Here is a 22,258-nt window from a genome sequence, read left to right as displayed (position 1 = left end):
ACTTTTAGAGTAGGTAAATGTTTATTCAATCTTTGATTGAATATTAATAAAATATTATTACAAAAATTTATATTAGAATCTTGCAAATACATGGATGAAATGAAAAAAAATCATATAATAACATATAAAATTTATGTATGATTGCCTCTACATTCATATTTTTATAGTAGGTAAAGGTTTATTCAATCTTCGACTGAATATTAATAAAATAGTATTACCACAATTTATATTAGAATCTTGCAAATACATGGATGAAATGAAAAAAAAAAATCATATAATAACATATAAAATTTATGTATGATAATTTTTTAGACAATTTGACACGATCAATAGTAAAAAATGAAAGCTATAGAATTAAATAACTTTTATTAAGATGAAAGTTAAATGTGAGAAATTATTACACCCAATCAATTGTCATGTGTATTTTTTCATTTTTGTCCATATCTTTCTTGTAATTTTACTTATGTAACCCTCATTAACATATCATTCATATGGAACAAAAGCATAAACATGTATATAATGCAAAAACTTTGCCCCTACATTCATACTTTTATAATAGGTAAATAAATAAATAAATAATAGGTAAATAAATAAACATAAAGATTTATAATAGGTAAATAAACATAAAGATAAAAATAAAAATAGATAAAATAGAAATAGATAATCAAGTTCTAATTGATTTGAAACATATCAGCGGAGACGGGGCCTTCCTTATCTCTACTTTGACGTACAAACAATAACGTTCAATATCTGATTGATTTGTTGAGTAATATTGTTCCAAAGATTACTCCCCAAAATCCAAAGACGAAACCAAGCCCCATAGACATATAAAATCCGGGAGTAATGAACTGATCATCGTCTTTCGGATATTTCATTGTGTTGTTATCAGCAGTGAGTTTTGGATCTTGACGATCCCAGGTGCATGATCTTTCCAGTGGCAATGGGCGCCCACATAGACCGGGATTTCCTGTGTAGGACAATTCGTCGAAAGTCAGCATGTGAGAGCTCCGTGGAATTTCACCCCATAAGTTGTTGTATGACAAGTTCAAAACTCTTAGGCGACTCAATTCAGACAGACTTGTGGGAATTTTACCCCAAAGTTTGTTTCTTGAAACATCGAGAAAATTCAAGGACTTCATCTTGCCAATGTCTCGAGGAATGGATCCGATCAGATTGTTTCTTGAAAGGTTCAGTCCAATCAAGCCGACTAGCTCGACGATTTCTGAAGGAATATATCCGAGTAATTCATTATTCGAGATATCAATAAGATTGACAAGTCCCACATTGTTTACATAGTTAACCTCAAGTCCCTTCCACATGAAATATGCACCATCCAAGACACTAAATTGTGCAAGAAAGTTTCCATTCGGAATCGCCAATCCCCTCAACTGATTAAACTGGCTATAACCAGGTGTCTCGATCATGGCAGAAAGACCACGCACACATTTCGGTATCGCCCCTGAAATTTTGTTTGAAGAGAGGTCTAAGATTTGCATATTTTCTAGTTTACACATGCTTGAGGGTATGGTACCATAGAATTCATTGGACCGTAGGCTTAAGACAACCAATCTTGAAAAGTTATATCCAATCCAGTCCGGTAACTTGCCAGTTAGCTTATTTTCTCACATATCAATCATCACCAACTTTGTGCAGTTTCTCAAAGAAACAGGGATCCCTCCGGAAAAATTATTGTTTCGCAAATGCAACCAAGATAGGCCACACGACGAGCCAAACGAAAACGGGACTTCCCCAACGAAACGATTGTTGGCTAAATTAAGATACTGTAAATCACTGAAGTTGGCAAAACAATCTGGAAGTGTTGGAAAAAACTGGCGGTCAGATCAATCACGATTGATACCCGGTGCAGCGGAAGTTTAAAATTTTTATCATGGAACAATTCCATGGTGTGGGTATCAACCATTCAACGATTAAATTATTGTGTGTGTAAAATTCAAATAACAATTAATTAAATTTTACCTTCAATCTCGAAGCGAGATTAATGGACACCAACAGAATTAATCTGCTCTTGTTGTCTCTCCCAGGAACCGATGAACTCCTTCAATCAGGTCCACGAATAGGGTTTAAATCCCTCTGATAGATTGCACTAGAAAATCTATCAGAAGTTTTCTGCGAAGAGATTAAACGAATCTTATTCGTTATTCCTGACTGCGATTGAAAATCACAGACCGAAATTTCTCGGGCAGAGTATGGGAGGTCGGCCGATTATTTCTTTGAGAGGCTAGGGTTTTCGATTTTTGCTTCTCAAAAATAATGAGCTGTTGTGTTTAATTTCTGTACTGAAATAACTTATTTATAATGCAGGCCACTAACACCTTAGGGCCCATTAGTCATAAGTTGAGGCCCGACAAGCAAAGCCCGCTCGTTCAGAAATTAATATAAAATTCATCGTGACTCCAATTGATAAACCGATTTTACCAATGTGCACAGAAACCATTTCTGCACATTTTAAAGTCAAAATAAATTTTCCTGAATCCGAATTCAGTGGTTTCCTAAAATGTCCATCCCTATGTCATTTTAGGAAATCCTACTCCCTTACTCTTATTTAAGAAGTCCAACTCCTTAGTTCATTAAATTTAACTCTTTAAATTTAACTATCTCAACGGGGATTAAAACTCCATTACACTGTGTGACCCTCAATGGTTCAGGGATACAGCTAGCCGTGGGCTCACAACTCCTTGTGACTCGGAACAACACTTTCCGACTTGCCCAACGAATCATGGTAAAGCGCCTAGCAACATCGCCCCATGATTCCCTAGGTATCACTGATAGTGCCTACAAGAACCAGTAGATTTTGGTTAGCGTACAGTACGGTCCCTTCATCCATATATCCCGATCGAATCAACAACCAATGGTGTATCGGAGCGTCGTAATCGAACTTTGTTGGACATGGTTCGATCTATGATGAGCTTCACTGAGCTTCCACCTTCGTTTTGGGGCTATGCGCTTGAAACGGCGGTATTGTTGTTGAACAACGTCCACACTAAAGCAGTGGACAAAACACCATACGAGTTATGGAATGGCAAAGCTCCTAAGTATTCGTACTTGAGGATTTGGGGATGTCCTGCTTACGTGAAGCGGACAGTGGGAGATAAGTTGGATAGTCGATCCAGCTTATGTTATTTTGTAGGGTATCCGAAGAATTCAATCGGATATTATTTCTATTATCCTGCTGAAACAAAGGTGTTTGTTTCTAGGAATGCCACCTTCTTGGAGAAGGAGTTCTTATTGGATAAGAAAGGCGAGATGATGGAACTCGAAGAAGTTCGAGAAGAACCCGAAATACAAAATAACGATCCTACACCTCAGGAACCATTGCTGGACACGCCTGCACCTAGAAGATCCGAAAGGACTTCTAGACCTCCAGTTCGATATGGTCTTCTTCTTGAAGGGGATCAAGATGAACCCGACATTGGATGTGATCCAAGAAACTTCAAGGAAGCAATTTCTGATGCGGATTCAAATTTATGGCTTGAAGCTATGCAGTCAGAATTGGATTCGATGCATACAAACCAAGTTTGGTCTTTAGTAGATCCTCCCGATGGAATTGTTCCAATAGGGTGTAAATGGATCTACAAAAGAAAGCTTGGGCCTGATGGTAAGGTATTGACCTACAAGGCGCGATTGGTGGCGAAAGGTTATACTCAAAGGCAAGGAGTTGACTATGATGAAACCTTTTCACCAGTTGCTATGTTCAAGTCCATAAGAATCCTTATTGCCATAGCTGCATGGTATGACTATGAGATATGGCAAATGGATGTGAAGACTGCTTTTCTTAATGGAGACATTAAGGAAGAAATCTATATGAAGCAGCCTGAGGGGTACACATCCATGGGAAGCGAGCATAAGGTATGCAAGCTTCAGAGATCAATTTATGGTCTAAAACAAGCATCAAGAAGTTGGAACCAGAAATTTGATGAAACAATTAAAGATTTTGGTTTCATCAAGAACCCGGAGGAACCTTGCGTGTACAAGAAAGTAGTTAAGGATGCGGTGACATTCTTAGTACTTTATGTTGATGACATCCTACTCATTGGGAATGATGTAGGGATGTTGCAGTCAACAAAGATATGGTTATCAGGTAGATTTTCGATGAAGGATTTGGGAGAGGCATCCTACATTCTTGGGATACAGATCTATAGAGATAGGTCTAAGAGAATGATAGGACTCACTCAATCAACCTACATCGATACCATATTGAAACGGTTTTCAATGGATGGGTCCAAAAGAGGACATCTACCCATGTGTCATGGAGTTTCTCTATCCAAGTCTATGTGTCCCAAGACTGATGAAGAGATAGAGAATATGACACATGTACCATATGCGTCAGCTATAGGTAGTATCATGTATGGGATGATATCTACCAGACCGGATGTAGCATTTGCTCTGAGTGTCACGAGCAGATATCAGTCTAATCCTGGTCAAATGCATTGGAAAGCCGTGAAGGACATTCTTAAGTACTTGCGAAGGACTAAGAATATGTTCATGGTTTATGGAGGACGAGAACTCAAATTGGAAGGCTATACCGACTCTAGCTTCCAAAGTGATGTGGATGACTTGAAGTCAACCTCTGGATTTGTGTTCATGCTCAATGGTGGTGCTGTCTCTTGGAAGAGTTCCAAGCCGGACACCACAGCGGATTCCACCACTGAGGCTGAATACATTGCAGCATCAGCTGCTGCTAAAGAGGCCGTTTGGATGAGGAAGTTCGTCCAAGAGTTGGGCGTCATTCCTGAATTTGTTGGTCCAGTCCCGGTGTACTGTGACAACACGGGTGCCGTTGCTCAAGCAAAGGAACCAAGGTCTCATCAAAGATCCAAACACGTACTGAGGAAATACCACATAATCCGGGAGATTGTGGAAAGAGGAGACATCATTGTCGAACGAGTGGCCTCTGCAGACAATATCGCTGATCCGCTTACTAAGCCCTTGCCAGGACCATTGTTTGACAAACATCGCGAAGCAATGGGTCTACGTAGTATGACTAGTTGGCTATAGGGCAAGTGGGAGATTGTAAGAGTGGGTGCCCAGTGAGCCAACTGTGTGGCTATGGGCTTTGATGACTCTTTGTATAAACAATCTTTTGTTTAATATTATTTACACTTTTATGGCAATGACTTTATATTACTTCATATTGTTATATTGTGATATACTATTGTTGTTTTGATAAAGACCTTGAATATACTATAGTGTATGTAAGATGTGGTAGAACATGGAGATGTCTATCATGAAATACATCTTATAGTCACTGTATATTCTAAAAACCGTTCCTAGTCGATTGAGCCGTCCGATAATAAGGATAAGGATCGCTCGAGTTTGAGACTAGCATTTGCGATGCGGAGTACCACGTTTCATTGGTAGGGAACATGGAGATGTTCGAAGCATGCAAATGGATATTCATAGGATGAATAATCGAACTACCCTATCCGGACTTTCCAAGTGGTTATCACTTATCGAGTGGATAAAGTCCGCGGTTTTGGTTGTACACCATTAGTCCTTACGACTTGAAACATCATGGAGACTCTATATGCTAGTGCTGTGCTTTGACTCGTTTACCGACTCTATGGGGGTCATCAGGTGTCGAGATTGGGTACAGTTACGACACATATAGGAGTCAATGCATTGTTGTCAAGGATTCACCACATACTTGCGAGTGTGGATATCCTATGCGATCTGAGGAGATATTAGTGTGACAAATCTCTGGCCAGAGTACTTGATGTGATTTAAGAAATGGTTTCTTAGTAGCACATGCGATGTCACTAATTTGATCTTCAAGATGCATTGCATAGTTATCGAATCTTGAGCGACTCTCGATATACCAATGGTTGTTGATTCGATCGGGATATATGGATGAAGGGACCGTACTGTACGCTAACCAAAATCTACTGGTTCTTGTAGGCACTATCAGTGATACCTAGGGAATCATGGGGCGATGTTGCTAGGCGCTTTACCATGATTCGTTGGGCAAGTCGGAAAGTGTTGTTCCGAGTCACAAGGAGTTGTGAGCCCACGGCTAGCTGTATCCCTGAACCATTGAGGGTCACACAGTGTAATGGAGTTTTAATCCCCGTTGAGATAGTTAAATTTAAAGAGTTAAATTTAATGAACTAAAGAGTTGGACTTCTTAAATAAGAGTAAGGGAGTAGGATTTCCTAAAATGACATAGGGATGGACATTTTAGGAAACCACTGAATTCGGATTCAGGAAAATTTATTTTGACTTTAAAATGTGCAGAAATGGTTTCTGTGCACATTGGTAAAATCGGTTTATCAATTGGAGTCACGATGAATTTTATATTAATTTCTGAACGAGCGGGCTTTGCTTGTCGGGCCTCAACTTATGACTAATGGGCCCTAAGGTGTTAGTGGCCTGCATTATAAATAAGTTATTTCAGTACAGAAATTAAACACAACAGCTCATTATTTTTGAGAAGCAAAAATCGAAAACCCTAGCCTCTCAAAGAAATAATCGGCCGACCTCCCATACTCTGCCCGAGAAATTTCGGTCTGTGATTTTGAATCGCAGTCAGGAATAACGAATCAGATTCGTTTAATCTCTTCGCAGAAAACTTCTGATAGATTTTCTAGTGCAATCTATCAGAGGGATTTAAACCCTATTCGTGGACCTGATTGAAGGAGTTCATCGGTTCCTGGGAGAGACAACAAGAGCAGATTAATTCTGTTGGTGTCCATTAATCTCGCTTCGAGATTGAAGGTAAAATTTAATTAATTGTTATTTGAATTTTACACACACAATAATTTAATCGTTGAATGGTTGATACCCACACCATGGAATTGTTCCATGATAAAAATTTTAAACTTCCGCTGCACCGGGTATCAGGAAGCTGGTTGGAGAACAAGTTATTTGAAAGATCAAGTAATCTCCAATCCGTGTTGTCGCACAAAAAAGTCAAGGGACCTCGAATTTGGTTTCCTGATAAATCGAATTTTCTCAAGAGCATGTTTTGATTGAAAGGTGACTTGATCTTAATACCGAGCTTCAAATCAAAAGTAGGAATATGAGGAAACAGACCATGTAATTGGTTACTCGATGCGTTCAAATACGATAGTTTAGAAGCTAGATTTCCAAACCAGGATGGAATGGTGTCTACGATTTGAGTAAAGGATATATCAAGAAAAACTAATTGTGTCTGGACTTGAAGCCAGTTTGGGAAATATGGTCCTATTTTACATTGGGAGAGACTCATGGCTATTAGTTGAAATGGAGGAACCCAATGAATGCTCAAATTTAAGGTCAGCATTAGATTAGCTGACAGATCAAATATCTGTAATCGGGAGAGATTCAACAAATGGGACTCTGTGACTATGCCTTGTAATTGGTTCGAACCAAGTCGTAGAACCTCCAACTCGGATAAGCCTCCGATGCTTTCACTTAGATGTCCATTGAACATATTGTCATTAAGATATATTTTTTCAATGAAAGAAGAACTTACAAAATCAGGAACACCACTTGTGATATTGTTTGAGGACAGGTCTAAATGAGTCAAATATGGTATATTTAAGTATCCTTCTGCAATGGAACCATTTAAGACATTCCCACCAAGTGCTAGTCTGTTCAAGAACCAGAAACTCGAAAAATCAGGTATCGAACCACTTAACATATTTCGACTCAAGTCCAGATACCGCAGTTTCTTCTCCAGCGGCCCCGACAAGTTCTTCATGACTGTTATTATAACATATTTTAAATTGCTCGAATATGTTAAAGTATATATCAATTTATTGATAAAACATAATAAAATAGTATATACACAGAATTGGTAAAACAGAAGAGAAAAATATATATATATGAAGAAAATAATGGTTATATCTAAACTTTTTAGATTGATGATGTATGAAAAAGATGACTAAAGCAGTAAAGTGATCAAATTTAAAATAATGTGACATATAACATATATTTTTTTCATGTAAGTACATATTTTTTGTAATTAATTTTAATACTATCATTTCAAAAATTACAAAAGATCAATAAATTATATCTAACATACCAGAAGAAATACATAAAAAAAAATGAAATTGGATAATGAAGTTATTAGATAACATATCATTTTTTAATATATTATTAGAAATAGAATCACGAGGTTATAGAATAAATAAAGTAGTTTTTTTTTTGGACAAAATAAAGAGGGAAATTTTGTGATAAATCCCCAACAGCAAACACATATACTTCCTCAGTCTCTGTTTAAGAAAATGTTTGTTCTCAATCCCTGAAAAAAGCCTGATTTTTGTTTCAACTCTCTATTTTGGCCAATTTACCAAAATGCCTTGATATTGTTTACGAAAAACAAAAAACAAAAACGGGATGCTCCTAAGAAATTGTTACTTTTCCTCGGTCCTTGTTCTTGATTCTCCTTTCCCGAACCTTTATCTTTCAATCTTAAACGTTTAATCCATCAACAAAAATGTCGCAGATCTGTGTTTACTCCGTCAATTTTGAAGATCTGCATTGACGTGGGTTGAAGGGAATTTCCCATCTTTGTGCTAAAACCGAAATTTTTACAGATTTGCAGGTTAGATTTTAGATTTGAAATCTTTTAAATTTTGGGTGAATAAATTATTGTCACATCTTGATGTATGTCTTACAAATTTAAAATGATGAATTGATGAAATTGTTTGAGATTTTTTATGATTATAGAGGTGGTGTTGAGTTTTCGTGCATTGCGTTAGTTTTACAGATTAGCTTACTAATATCAATTTTTACGTCTGTTGCTAGGAATGCAGTTCATTTGATGAGCATTTGTGATAGATTAGCTGCTATTTCGTATTGTTCTCGATTATAATGTTTTAATTCTTAATTTGGAGGTTTTTGTATTGTACTATTACATTTATACTATGATTGAAATTATCAGAATTAAAATCTAGTATTCTGAAAATTTGTTATTTTGTACTGTTTGTGTGTAATATATTATGAAAAAATGTATTATGCTTCGATTTACTGTATTGAAGAGCATTAATTCATCTTTTGTAGTTTGAGAATGGAATCTGGAAGTGGTCATTGCAATCTTTCGTTTTTGGGTTACTGTAAATTCAAGAAGCAGTTGTTTGTCATCTCAATCCTCAGTAGTTGTATCTTGATGGATTTTTTTGCGAGTATGAGCAAAAAATGTGCAGAAATATCTTCGGAATCCATTATTTTTCAATACGTAGCTCTATTGCATAGTATGCTTGTGTCTTTGAATGATGATGATGATGATGATGAAGTCCTTAATATGATTCATCTTCATGTGTTTAAGGCTTACGATGATTGAATTGAGGGCAGAGAAAAGAAATGAACAATTCAACAACTTGAATGATGGGAGGTAAAATACATTTACATATTATTAGACGTATTTTCATTCTCCTATTTTGATATGTTTAGTAACATATTTAATAAAAAAATTAAAGGTAAAATATTGTAGATTGCTTTTTATAAATTATCAATTAACTGTTTGAAACCAAGATTAATTTTTAAAAATTTAAATTTTGTTTTTGTGGTTATTTTTCTTTTTTATCTTATTAATTGTATATTAAACTGGTAAGGGTTGATGACGTAGACACGCAGTCGAAGAGTGATAACGTGGTTGAACAGGCCTCTTGCTCCAATACTATAGATGTCTGGATTAATTGCATTCATAGTGTAGGACAAACATTCAAGGGTGTTGGTGAATTTAGGAAATGTTTGAAAAAAATTTTGTTGCCACAAGATATTCACTTGTGTATGTAAAAAATGACAACGAGAAGGTTATTGTGATTTGTAGTGAAAAGTGTTATAATTGGAGAATTTATGATTCGAAACATAAAACAGACAATCTTTTTGCCATTAAAAAATGTAAATTGTGACATAGTTGTGGTGAGAACAATCTACGTAGCAGAGGAAATCCTAGAGCCGATGCATATTAGATAGCTAAAACCTCCATCTTTGACAAGCACCCAAGTCCCAAAACTCTCTCTCAAAGGTCCACTGAACATATTATTGTAAAGATACAATTTTTGTAGGAACAATGAAAAGGTAAGATCTGTAGGAACATAATTTTTTATTTTTTTTTACCCCATATTCATTTAATAATGTCTCTTATTTGCAACTCATACAGAAAACAAGAAAAGAACAAGCATAATTTAAAAATCATATATATCGCAAGTTGAACTTGAATTTGCAACGAGTACGTTTATTTGTCTCCAATGTGCCACAATTGCAGGGACGGATGGTTGAAGTGCTTGCATTGTTAATGTTAATCACTCTCTCATTATCCAATTCTCCGTAAATTATTAATATTAATTAATCTACTCCTGCTATAAATTTTGTGGAGAAAGATGAGAAAATAAAAGACAAGAGAAAATATAATAGAGAAAGATGAGTGTACAATATATGAACTAAACACCTCTATTTATAGGGTAGAGGGATTAGTGTAGAAAAAAAAAATTACAATCAAATCAATCAACTATAAATCATCTATATATAACACTCCCCCTTAGATGATTGATGGAGAGTCCAATCTTGCCTTGCTAAAACCTTGTCAGTAAAACCCAGTGAAAAAAACCTGAACGAAGGATAAAAAAAAAAAAAAAAGGTACAACAATTGATACTCCCCCTAATTTCAATCACCGAATATCTTTTAATTGATGCATCCCTATCTTTTGCACCAATTTCTTGAATGTTAATGTCGGTAATGCCTTTGTGAATAAATCAGCTACATTGTCACTTGAACGGATTTGTTGGACATCAATATCACATTTCTGTTGAAGTTCGTGCGTGTAGAAAAACTTTGATGAAATGTGTTTCGTTTGATCTCCTTTGATATACTCTCCTTTTAGTTGTGCAATGTAAGCAGCATTATCTTTAAAAATAGTCATCGGGCTATCTTTCGTTGTTGGTAGTCCGCATGATTCTTCAATATGTTGAGTTATAGATCTCAACCATATACATTCTCGACTTGCTTCATGCATTGCAATGATCTCAGAGTGATTTGATGATGTCGTTGTCAAAGTTTTCTTTGTCGACTTCCATGAAATAGCGGTGTCCCCTCATGTAAACACATAACCCGTTTGGGATTTGGTTTTATGCGGGTCTGTAAGATAGCCTGCACCTGCATATCCTATTAAAGAAAAATTTGATTTTTTCGAATAAAATAATCTCATGTCAGTTGTACCACGAAGGTAACGAAATATATGTTTTACACCATTCCAATGTATTCGGGTTGGAGAAGAACTATATCTTGCTAGAAGGTTGACAGAAAATGCTATATCTGGTCGAGTACAATTTGCAAGGTATGACAATGCACCAATTGCACTAAGATATGATACTTCAGGACCAATGATATTTTCTCCTTCTTCAAGTGGACGAAAAGGATCTTTATTAGTGTCAAGTAATCATACAACCATTGGTAATGCTAATGAATGTGATTTGTTCATGTAAAAGCGTTTTAATATTTTCTCTGTGTATGAGGATTGATGAACAAATATTTTTTTTTATAAATGTTCGATTTGCAATCCGAGACAAAACTTTGTTTTCCCCAAATCTTTCATCTCAAATTCATTTTTTAAATAATTGACAGTTTTAGTGAGTTCTTTGGGAGTTCCTATAAGATTTAGATCATCGACATATATTGCCACGATTGCAAAACCCTCATCCGTCTTTTTTGTAAAAACGCATGGGCAAATAACATTATTTGTGTAATCTTCTTGTAGTAAATATTTGCTAAGGCGATTGTACCACATTCGCCCAAATTGTTTTAATCCATATAACGATTTTTGCAATTTAATTGAGAACATGGTCTTGGAATTTGTATCACTTGATTATGATGGTTTGAATCCTTCAGGGATTTTCATGTATAAGTTTCTATCAAGTGAACTATATAAATATGCAATGACCACATCCATAAGTCGCATATCCAAATTTTCTGATATAGCCAAACTAATCAAGAATCGAAAAGTGGTGGTATCCATCACATGTGAATATGTTTCCTCGTAATCGATTCCAGGTCTTTTAGAAAAATCTTGGGCTACAAGTCTGGCTTTGTATCTTACAATTTCGCCATTTTCATTTTTTTTTCGTACAAACACACATTTGTATCCTACGGGGATTATATTTTTGGGTGTTTGAACTACGGGTCCAAACACTTTACGTTTTTCTAGAGAATCTAATTCAGCTTGTATAGCTTCCTTCCATTTTGGCCAATCATTTCTTTGTTGACAATCTTTAAAAGATTGTGGTTCAGGATCATCAATACCTTGCATAATATCAAGAGCCACGTTAACTATGAAAACATTATCGATGTTTGTATTTATGTGATCCCATATTTTACGAGATATCAAATAATTTGTTGAAGTCTCAATATTTTCATGTGGTTGTGATTCTTCATGGATCACATTATCCACACCTGTTTCATTTTGATGTAAGGTTTCTTCTTCTAGAGTTTTCATACCTTGTTTTTCTTGTACCTTTCTTTTTCTGAGTACTGTATCCTTTGAACCAATCGGTCGGCCATGCTTCTGCGTATTTTAGATTCATTTGCGGGTAAATTATTATATGGTCCTGCAGGGACATCGATCTTCACTGGGGTATTTTCTACTTGTATGTGTGACTTTGTTACATTTTTTGTATTAACAAAAGCATCAGGTAATTGATTTGCAATTCTTTGCAAGTGAATGATTCTTTCAACTTCTTGCTCACATTGATTGTTTCTGGGATCGTAATGAGATAATATTTTCTCATTCCAAAATATTTTTCGTTGTTCTTCAGGATACAATTTTGCTCCACCCAATGTTAGAAAATTTGTTTCATTAAAATGGCAATCTGCAAATCTTGCAGTAAACAAGTCTCCTGTTAAGGGTTCAAAATATCTAATGATAGACGGTGACTCATATCCCATATAAATTCCAAGTATACGTTGGGGACCCATTTTGGTTCGTTGTGTGGGTGGGATAGGTACTTGTACCGCCCAACCAAATGCTCTAATGTGAAAAACTTCATGTTCTTGACCATATTCAAGTTGCAATGGTGAATATTGGTGGTAATTAGTTGGTTTTACACGAATCAACGATGCAGCGTGTATGATAGCATGACCCCAGGCTGAAGATGACAGTTTTGTATTCATGAGTAGCGGTCTTGCAATTAATTGCAGTCGTTTAATAAAGGATTCTGCAAGACCATTTTGTGTATGGACATGGGCTACTGAATGCTCGACTGAAGTCCCTATTGACATAAAAAAAAGTCATCAAATGCTTGTGATTTAAATTCAGCAGCATTATCAAGGCGAATTGCCTTAATTGAGTGGTCAGAGAATTGAGCACATAGTATAATTATTTGCCCAAGTAGCTTTGCAAAAGCTATATTTTGAGTTGCAAGCAAACTAACATATGACCACCTATTTGATGCATCAATCAATCTCATAAAGTATCGAAATTGACCACATTATGGGTGTATAGGCCCACAAATATCCCCATGTATTCTTTCCAAAAATGTTGGAATTTCAACATCAATCTTCGTTGGGGAATGTCTTATAATTAGTTTACCTTGTGAACAAGCCACACATGAAAAGTCACCATTTAGGAGAACCTTTTGATTATTTAAGGGATGTCCACACGAATTATCTATTATTATTCGCATCATTGAACTCCCAATTAGGTGACCAAGTCGGTCGTGCCATAATATGAAAGTTTTCTTGTCAACAAACTTCTTGTTTTTGACTGTATTTGCCTCAATTGCCTTTATTATTGTGCAATACATCCCTGTTAGAACCTAATGGGATTTAGGTTCTATTGGAAACTTTAGCAATTTAAAGCGATTATGCTAGTACGCAAGCGGAAGAATTAAAGCAAAATATAAGCGTAGTAAATAAATGCGTAATGTAAATAAAGCAGTAAAAGGGATAAGAGATGTTTATGAAAGTTCGACGATAAATCGTCTACGTCTCCCCTTCTTGGTTAAGATCGATTAACCAAGGATCCACTAGCACTTCAACGTCTTGGCCTTGATGGCTCCAAGGATAGCCATACAACTCAACACGATCACAAAGCCGATACAAATCGAACACTTGGCCTTAAGGGCTCCAAGGATAGCCACAACACTCGTATAATACACTTGGCTTCACACACAAGTGTTTACAACAACCGAGCGACCAGCTCACGAATGAACTTATACAAACAACCCTCGATTTTGAATATAACACACAAATATTTCTTGAACTTTTGAAGGAGAGGATCTTGCTTGCAAAGAGAGATGAGAGTGAATTGGTGAGTTGAGAAGGCTTCAAATGACATGTATTTATAGGTGCCAATCCGAACGGGTTCGGGTCATCCGAACGGGTATTCGGGTCGTCCGAACATTGTCTGATTCAATTTCAAATTTCTACGGCTGATGAACTGTTCGAGTGGTCCGAAGTCCTCTTCGGGTCTTCCGAACGGCTGCATTAAATTCATTCCGGCAATTTTTCTTCCGACAAAATCTTCATGGCCGTAAAGGAGTTCGGGTGGTCCGAACCTGTCTTCGGGTCGTCCGAAGTATTCATTTCGTGGCCTCCGAGAGTGCCTTCGAGCAATTTTAAAATCATGGAAAATCTTCGGGTCGTCCGAACTGTCTTCGGATCGTCCGAATTAGTCTTCGAAGCCTCCGAGCCTGTCCTCCGATCTTTATTTAATTTTGGAAAAATCTTCGGACCGTCCGAAGTGGGCTTCGGGTCGTCCGAACCTGGGCAGATTCAAACCCTTGAATTTTTTATTCCCAATTTTTGATTATCGGTTCTTGCTTCCAATATCGTCTATCCTCAAAAGTATTATAATCTGCAAATTTCTCACTTGAAACTGTTAGTAACGATTTAACCGAGTTTTGTAATCATCAAAACAATTTAATTATGAGAATTGTTAATGCATTAAAAACATTAATCTCATTACACGAGATTTGTATGCGCTTAAGGCGTAACAATCTTCCCTTTTTTTATGATCACAAAAATTGGTTAAATAGGAGAGAAAAAAATATAAGCAATAAAGAAATATTTAAACAATTAACCAAATAATGTTTCAAATATTAAAACTCCCCCTCAATTTAATATTTATTTAACCAAATTAATTCTCCCCCTTTTGCGATAATCAAAAAGCAGTTAATAAAAGACGAGAAAATACACAATAATTTCATTTTAAACTAATATTGAACTTTACATAAAAAAGCTAAACAAAGTACAACTTAAACTACAAAATAAATCTAAGAGTCATCATCGTGCTACGGTGGAGGATAGCAGGAAAGAAAGTCGTCAAAGCGAGTCTCCAACGATGCAACTCTCATAGTCAAGGCATCCATAGAGGCAGTAGAAGATGCAAAGTGGCTGGCTAGATTCCCTTCAATGCGCTGAAGAGTCTCGAAAAGACGATCAGACTGATGTGACTGATGAGCAGGGGTAGCAGGAATCTCGGGAATCTCAAATGGAAGCTCGCTAAGATTGGCTGGAAAAGACTGAAAGCCAGAAGAAGAAGGTCCTTCTTCTTCTACAGGTGGTCCATTGGGAAAACCCTTAGCCTGAGAGGAGGGTGAAAGACTCGAATAAGAAAGTGAAAAATGTTTATCCGGAAGATATTTCTTGAAGGCATTAGTTGGGTCATTAACCCAATAAGAAAGGACAAGATTCCAAGACAGTTCCATCTTGGTAATCATAGCATGGTTGAAGGTATGGTAATCAGAGATGGATAGAGGATTTGGGTAATCAAAAGAAATATCAAAGTGAGTCAAAATACGGTTGATGACCCGAGCAAAAGGTAGAGAAACTTTCCTCGTGGCTTTAGCCGCATTATGCATAGCCTGCATAATGAATCGAGGAAGGTTGAAAGGACGGGAGGAAACGATGTGATAGAGAACATAGAGATCAAGATATTTGCAAGTGGAGAAGTCTCCACTGCGCGGAATGATGGAAGTGGTGATTAATTTTTGAATGATTTGGTAGTCGGGACGAAGTTGTTTCAAAACAAGACGATCGCCAGCAGCAGTGGCTGGACGACCAAGAATGGTAGAAAGAACCTCATTTCGATCAAAAGTGGGATCGTCAGTGGGCCATCCCTGACCGAAATAGTTGCTGGGCCCCTGCGTAGGAAGATCGAACCACTCGGCAAAGTTGGAGACAGAAAAGCGAACATGCCGACCCTAGACAATCGTGGCGATATGAAGCTCCTCGCCAAGTTCGAGTTCCAGGTTGGCATAGAACTCAAAAAGTAACTCTGGAAAAATGGCATCCGGAAGGGAAGGCAGGAAAAAGGATTCCCAATGCTGGGCAGCAATGAGAGGCAGCAACTGTAGATGAGATGATGCAAGATAGGTAGTATCGAAAATAAGACCGGGTAAAATTGGTCGAGTGGGGTAATCGTCGGGGATAGGACGAGAAATAGCAGGTAAATTTGGATCATGTATAGGAATTGTGCGACTAGAGCTAGGTTGATCACGACGGCATTTGGCAGGCATTTTGTAGGCTAGATTTCGGACTAGGTAGAAGAAAGAAATGATTTTAGGGGTGAATAATTCGGATGGCCCGAGGGGGTACTTATAGCCGCGACTTCGGACGATCGGAACAAGGTTCGGATGACCCAAAGGTGATTACCGAGGAGATAAGATTGACAGTCTGTAATTAAGGTTCGGAGGGCCCGAAGTATGTTCGGACGGTCCGAACAGTTCATTTTTAAGTTCGTGACGTTCGAAGAACTTCAGAGGGCCCGATGATAAGGCGTTCAAAATTCAAGTTTTTACCGTGTGAATTTCGGACGGCCCGAAGTGTATTTCGGATGGTCCGAACTAGCCAAAACGGAGGGAATTTTGAAAGTTTTAAACTGAAAGGGCGCGAGGCAGTTCGGGTCCTCCGAACTAAGGTTCGGGTGGTCCAAACTTGCCGAAGTCAGAATTTTCGAAAATGACTCTTTAAATGATATTTTGCAATTCAAGTAATAAATCAAATAATTCACATAAAATGTGAGCTTTTTAATTTTGAATAAATACAATTGATTTATATTTATCCAAAATTAATTTGCTTGAGTTTAATATTAAGCTTCCCCTTAATATGACATTAAATTTATTTTATATTTACAAGAGATTACAACTCAATCATGTCAAGTTCACCATGCAAACGAATAAAAGTATTTTCATCTTGTGGTTTTGTAAAAATATCGGCAATTTGATTTGACGTGTCAACATATTGAAGTTCAACTTCATTTTCGTTCGATGTGGTCACGAATAAAATGATGACGAATATCAATATGTTTGGTGCGTGAATGTTGAATCGGATTCTTTGTAAGACATATGGCGCTAGTGTTATCACAAAAAATAGGGATTTTTGAAAAATATACACCATAGTCGAGCAATTGATGCTTCATCCAAAGAATTTGCGCACAACAACTACCGGCAGCCATATATTCGGCTTCGGTCGTTGATAACGCAACATAATTTTGTTTCTTTGAAAAACCAAGAAACTAAACAGTTTCCTAAAAAAAAAACAAGTTCCACTAGTGCTTTTCGTGTCCACCTTATATCCACCAAAGTCGGCATCGCAATAAGCTTTTAAGTCAAAGAAAGAATTTTTCGAATACCACAAGCCAAGATTTGGAGTATTTGAAAGATATTTGAAAATGCGTTTTAAGGCGAACAAATGTGATTCCTTTGGACATGATTGAAATCGTGCACATAAGCAAACACTAAACATAATGTCCGGCCTACTAGCAGTAGCATATAATAAGGAGCCAATCATACTACGAAAGGAAGATTGATCTACAGATTTACCATTTTCATTCTTGTCGAGTCTGATTATTATTGTGCTCATTGGTGTGGATGATGATTTTTTATTCTCCATCCCAAAACTCTTTAGAATCTCCTTGATGTATTTGCTTTGGTTCACAAAGAACCCATCCTTGCACTGTTTGATTTGCATTCTGAGGAAATAGTTAAGTTCCCCCATCATGCTCATCTCAAAGTGCTCCTGCATAAGTTTGGAGAAATCTTGACAGAGAGTTTCGTTAGTAGAACCAAAAATTATGTCATCAACATAAATTTGCACAATCAGTATATCATCTTTGACATTTTTGGTAAATAAAGTAATGTCAATCTTTCCTCTCGAAAAATCATTTGAAAGAAGGAAAGTTGATAATTTTTCATACCAAGCTCGAGGAGCTTGTTTCAAACCATACAATTTTTTGTTTAATCTATACACATGATCAGGCAATAATGCATCAACAAAACCATCAGGTTGTTCAATGTAAACTTCCTCTTTCAATTCACCATCAAGAAATGCACTTTTAACATCCATTTGAAATAACTTCAAATTTCTAGAGCAAGAAAAAGCATGTAGCATGCGAATAGATTCTAGTCTAGCAACAGGCGCATAAGTTTCATCATAATCTATGCCTTCTTCTTGACTATATCCTTTAGCTACAAGCCTAGATTTATTTCTAGTGATAGTACCATGCTCGTCAAGTTTATTTCTAAAGACCCATTTAGTTCCAATAATAGATCTATCATGCGGCCTAGGAACAAGATACCAAACATCATTGCGCTTGAATTCATTCAATTCATCGTGCATAGCAATAATCCAGGAATCATCTAATAAAGCATCATCAATGCACTTAGGTTCAACATGCGAAACAAAAGCAAGATGATTGCAGATATTATTAAGTGAAGAGCGAGTGGTTACTCCCTTTGAAGGACTTCCAATGATAAGATTATAGGATGATCTTTGTGAAGCGTCCAATCCTTCAGAAGTGGTGTTTCCTCAACAGAAACATCTATTTCATTTAATCTTGAGGAGGCCATTTCTTCTTCGAGTAATTCTACATCATTATTAGTATTACGAGAAACTATAGACATAGATTCATCAAATACAACATGCATTGATTCTTCAACAAGTAAAGTGTGTTTATTAAATACTCTAAAAGCCTTACTCGTAGTAGAATACCCAAGAAAAATACCTTTGTCGGATTTGTCATCAAATTTGCCAAGGTTGTCCTTACAATTATTATGAATGAAGCATTTTGATCCAAAGGCCCGAAAGTATGAAATGTTAGGTTTTCTCCCTCTCCATAATTCATATGGAGTTTTCTTGAGAATTGGCTTTATTGATACACGATTGATAATGTAACAGGCAGTGTTCATTGCTTCAGCCCAAAAATATTTTGGTAGAGAATGCACACATATCATGGTCCTCGCAATCTCCACAAGTGTCCTACTTTTCCTCTCAACGACCCCGTTTTGTTGAGGAGTCCTAGGACAAGAAAAATTGTGACCGATGCCTTTCTCTTCACAAAAATTTGTAAAACTCTCATTTTGAAATTCAGTTCTGTGGTCACTACGGATCTGTTTTATAGAAAGATTTTTCTCATTCTCAACACGTTTGACAAAAGTTTTAAAATAATCAAAAGCATCATTTTTGTGGGCTAAAAACAATGTCCATGTGTAACGTGAAAAATCATCTACAATGACAAATGCATAAAGCTTCCCTCCTAGGCTAGCGTTCCTCAATGGACCACATAGATCTAGGTGAAGAAGTTCAAGGGGCATAGAAGTTGATACAAAATTTTTGCTTTTAAAAGATTCCCTTGTGTGTTTGCCAAGTTGACACGCATCACAAACAGAATCTAATTTTAAATTGAGTTTTGGCATACCAACAACTAAGTCAAGTTTAAAAAGTTTTTCTATGGTACTAGGACCAACATGACCTAGTCGTCTATGCCAAAGAATGTTATCATCAACATTCAAGGATACAAGGCTTTTGATATTTGATAAAGATAAATTATTTAAAGAAATCTTGTATACATTTTCACTTCTATATCCTTTGAAATTTATGGATTTGTCAGATGTGAGTGATATAGTGCAGTGTTGGGGAGTGAATTTGACTTCATAACCTCTATCGCAAAATTGACTTATGCTTAGTAGATTATGCTTAAGTCCTTTCACTAGGAGTACATCATCAATCAAGCATGATTTAGAAATACCTATTGAGCCGATTCCTTCGATAACTCCTTTGTTGTTGTCTCCAAAGGTGACAGATCCCTTCTCTTTTGGTTTGATCGATTGGAGTAGCTCCTTGTTCCCCGTCATATGTCTAGAACAACCACTGTCTAAATACCATATGCTAGGGAGAACATTTTTCCTATTTCCCTACAAGAATTTGATATTGGTACTCTTTAGTTCTTTTGGATCCACAGTGTTAGAAAAGAGAGATACAAAATAGACTTCTAAGAGTTCAGTATCTCATAGCAACATCATTGCCACTTTCTAAGAGTGCTCCCAGTAGTAGGTAGGGTTATGGACTCTTTAAAAACCTATTTCCTTGTACAGAGCAGCGTTCATCAGAAAGACCAGTCGCAATTCAAGGCAGTTTAAACCGGTCTATGATGAAATCCCTTAGATCATGGTCTCATAATGCCAATTGATGAGTTGTTAAGTACTCTTAGGCCTCCATTTCATATAGCTCTTTTGATCATATTGAAATCTTAAAGATCTACATTTATGTCTAGCATGACCTATTTTACAACAATAAGAGCATGTAGGGGGTGATCTCATTTTTGCTTTAGCAATGAGGCTAGTAAAGTCTATTGATTTCTTACCGTACCCTATTCCACCCTTATCAAAACTACATTTCTGCATGCTAAGTAGATTATTCAATTTATTGCTACTAACATTGAACTTATTAAAAGATTTTTCTAAGTGAGCTATGTCATCCTTTAATTTTAGGTTTTCATGCTCCTTAGTTTCTAATTCAAGTTTGAGGTTTCTATTTTCCTTTCTAAGTGATTTAGCCATATCAAACATATGTTTATATGCATGCAATAGTTCATCATAGGAAGGTACCTCGTCATCGTCGTCAGAGACGATGTCATCATTCCTAGCCATGAGTCAGATGTTGGCTTCCTCCTCGTCATCATCGCTATCGCTTCAAGTGGCTATGAGTGCTTTCTTCTTTTCCTTGTCAACCTTCTCTTGAGAGGACACTCATTTGCATAGTGGCCTTGTTGTTGACAGTTGTAGCATGTTACTTTCTTTTCCGTCTTCTTTTTGAAGTTGTTTCCTCGCATAAATCTTTTGAATTTTCTTGCGAAGAGTGTCATATCATCATCTTCATCTTCTTCTTTGGATTGGCTAGATAGAGCAATCCCCTTTGCCTTGGTATCTTCTTTCTTTATTTCCTTCCTTGTAGACAATTCCAACTCATGGGTTTTTAGAGTCCCATGGAGTTGATCAAGGTCATAGGAAGTGGTGTCGCCTTTGTTGGATTCTATGATGGCCGTCCTCTTTGCATCTGTAGTGACCCTTACCCGGATTACCTACTAAACAGAACTTAGGCATGCAATTAACTTAATTAAACAGATATCAGAATAAAACTGCGGAAACATTACAAATACTACAATCCCAAGACAAGGAATCTGTAATTTATCCAATAATATACAACCAAATCGAATAGCTGTATAAACCCAAACAACAGTAATAAAACCTAAGCGAAGCTTCAGCTAGCCAACCACTGACTAGCCCCTCCTGGATCCACCCTCCTCGTCCAATCGCAAACCTGCCCCATGGAATAGGGTGTCCAGAAAATACAGAGTACGAGACGTGAGCATAAAACGCTCAGTGCGAGAGTATGAGTATACATGCATGCAAAGTGAACTCCCTATAGACTCGAGGTCAAGGATCAGATAACAGAGACAGACCGGGCCCTGGTATGTAGCACGTTGTGCCGTCGCTTCAGGAGGTGGCTCCCATACCGAGATAACCGTGGATACGCCGGACCCAAATCGATGGAAGTCCATCCACAACAGGATAGGGTACAACCCTACTAACAGACATCTCGAAAGAGATACAGCAAGATGCAAATGAATGCAGCATAATATCATGACATATAATTCATGCATCACATAATACATGCATACTCAGTCAGGATATCTCGAACAGTACTTCTGTACCTCAAAACAGTGCAAGCTCTACCAACTCTAGGTCCATGCCTATAGTCTGCTCTACACTGCCAAATGATACTACTATCATTAAAGTGCTCTAAAAGCCTTAACTAAGCTATTGCATACTCCCAAATATTAATAGGAAGCAAAAGCTATACCTTCGTCCGTCGTTAGCCCTTTGATGTCGATGCCTCCAGAACTTGGGCACAACTCCGCTACAACTACCGAACGCCTTGCTGTCCTCCGGACCAAGCCTAAGAAGACTAGAACAGCTCCAAAAGGACTAGAATGGAAAGGAGAACTCGGAATTGGCAAATGAAAGTGAAGCCTTGGCCTTC

General features: G+C 37.0%; 1 protein-coding gene across 1 annotated transcript; it reads right to left on the bottom strand.

Annotated features, from left to right (window-relative positions):
* Positions 1-743: 743 nt before the first annotated feature.
* Positions 744-7,699, bottom strand: LOC140861677 (receptor-like protein EIX2). Its single transcript, XM_073264696.1, has 2 exons — positions 6,937-7,699; positions 744-1,459 (listed from the first exon to the last, which is right to left on the bottom strand). Exons 1-2 carry the CDS (start codon positions 7,697-7,699, stop codon positions 744-746), a joined length of 1,479 nt encoding a protein of 492 aa, XP_073120797.1.
* Positions 7,700-22,258: the final 14,559 nt, after the last annotated feature.

Source organism: Henckelia pumila, chromosome 4 (genome assembly GCF_033568475.1).
Source record: "Henckelia pumila isolate YLH828 chromosome 4, ASM3356847v2, whole genome shotgun sequence".
NCBI classification, from domain to species: Eukaryota; Viridiplantae; Streptophyta; class Magnoliopsida; order Lamiales; family Gesneriaceae; genus Henckelia; species Henckelia pumila.
This window is presented reverse-complemented; position numbering and strand designations above follow the sequence as displayed.

Bases quoted from the DNA above. Each gene is read 5' to 3' on its own strand.
- LOC140861677 (XM_073264696.1), bottom strand. From the start codon at position 7,699: ATGAAGAACTTGTCGGGGCCGCTGGAGAAGAAACTGCGGTATCTGGAC. The intron at 1,460-6,936 runs GTCCCTTGACTT...ACAAAATTTCAG, and splicing joins ATCAGGAAACCAAATTCGAG to GGGCGATACCGAAATGTGTG.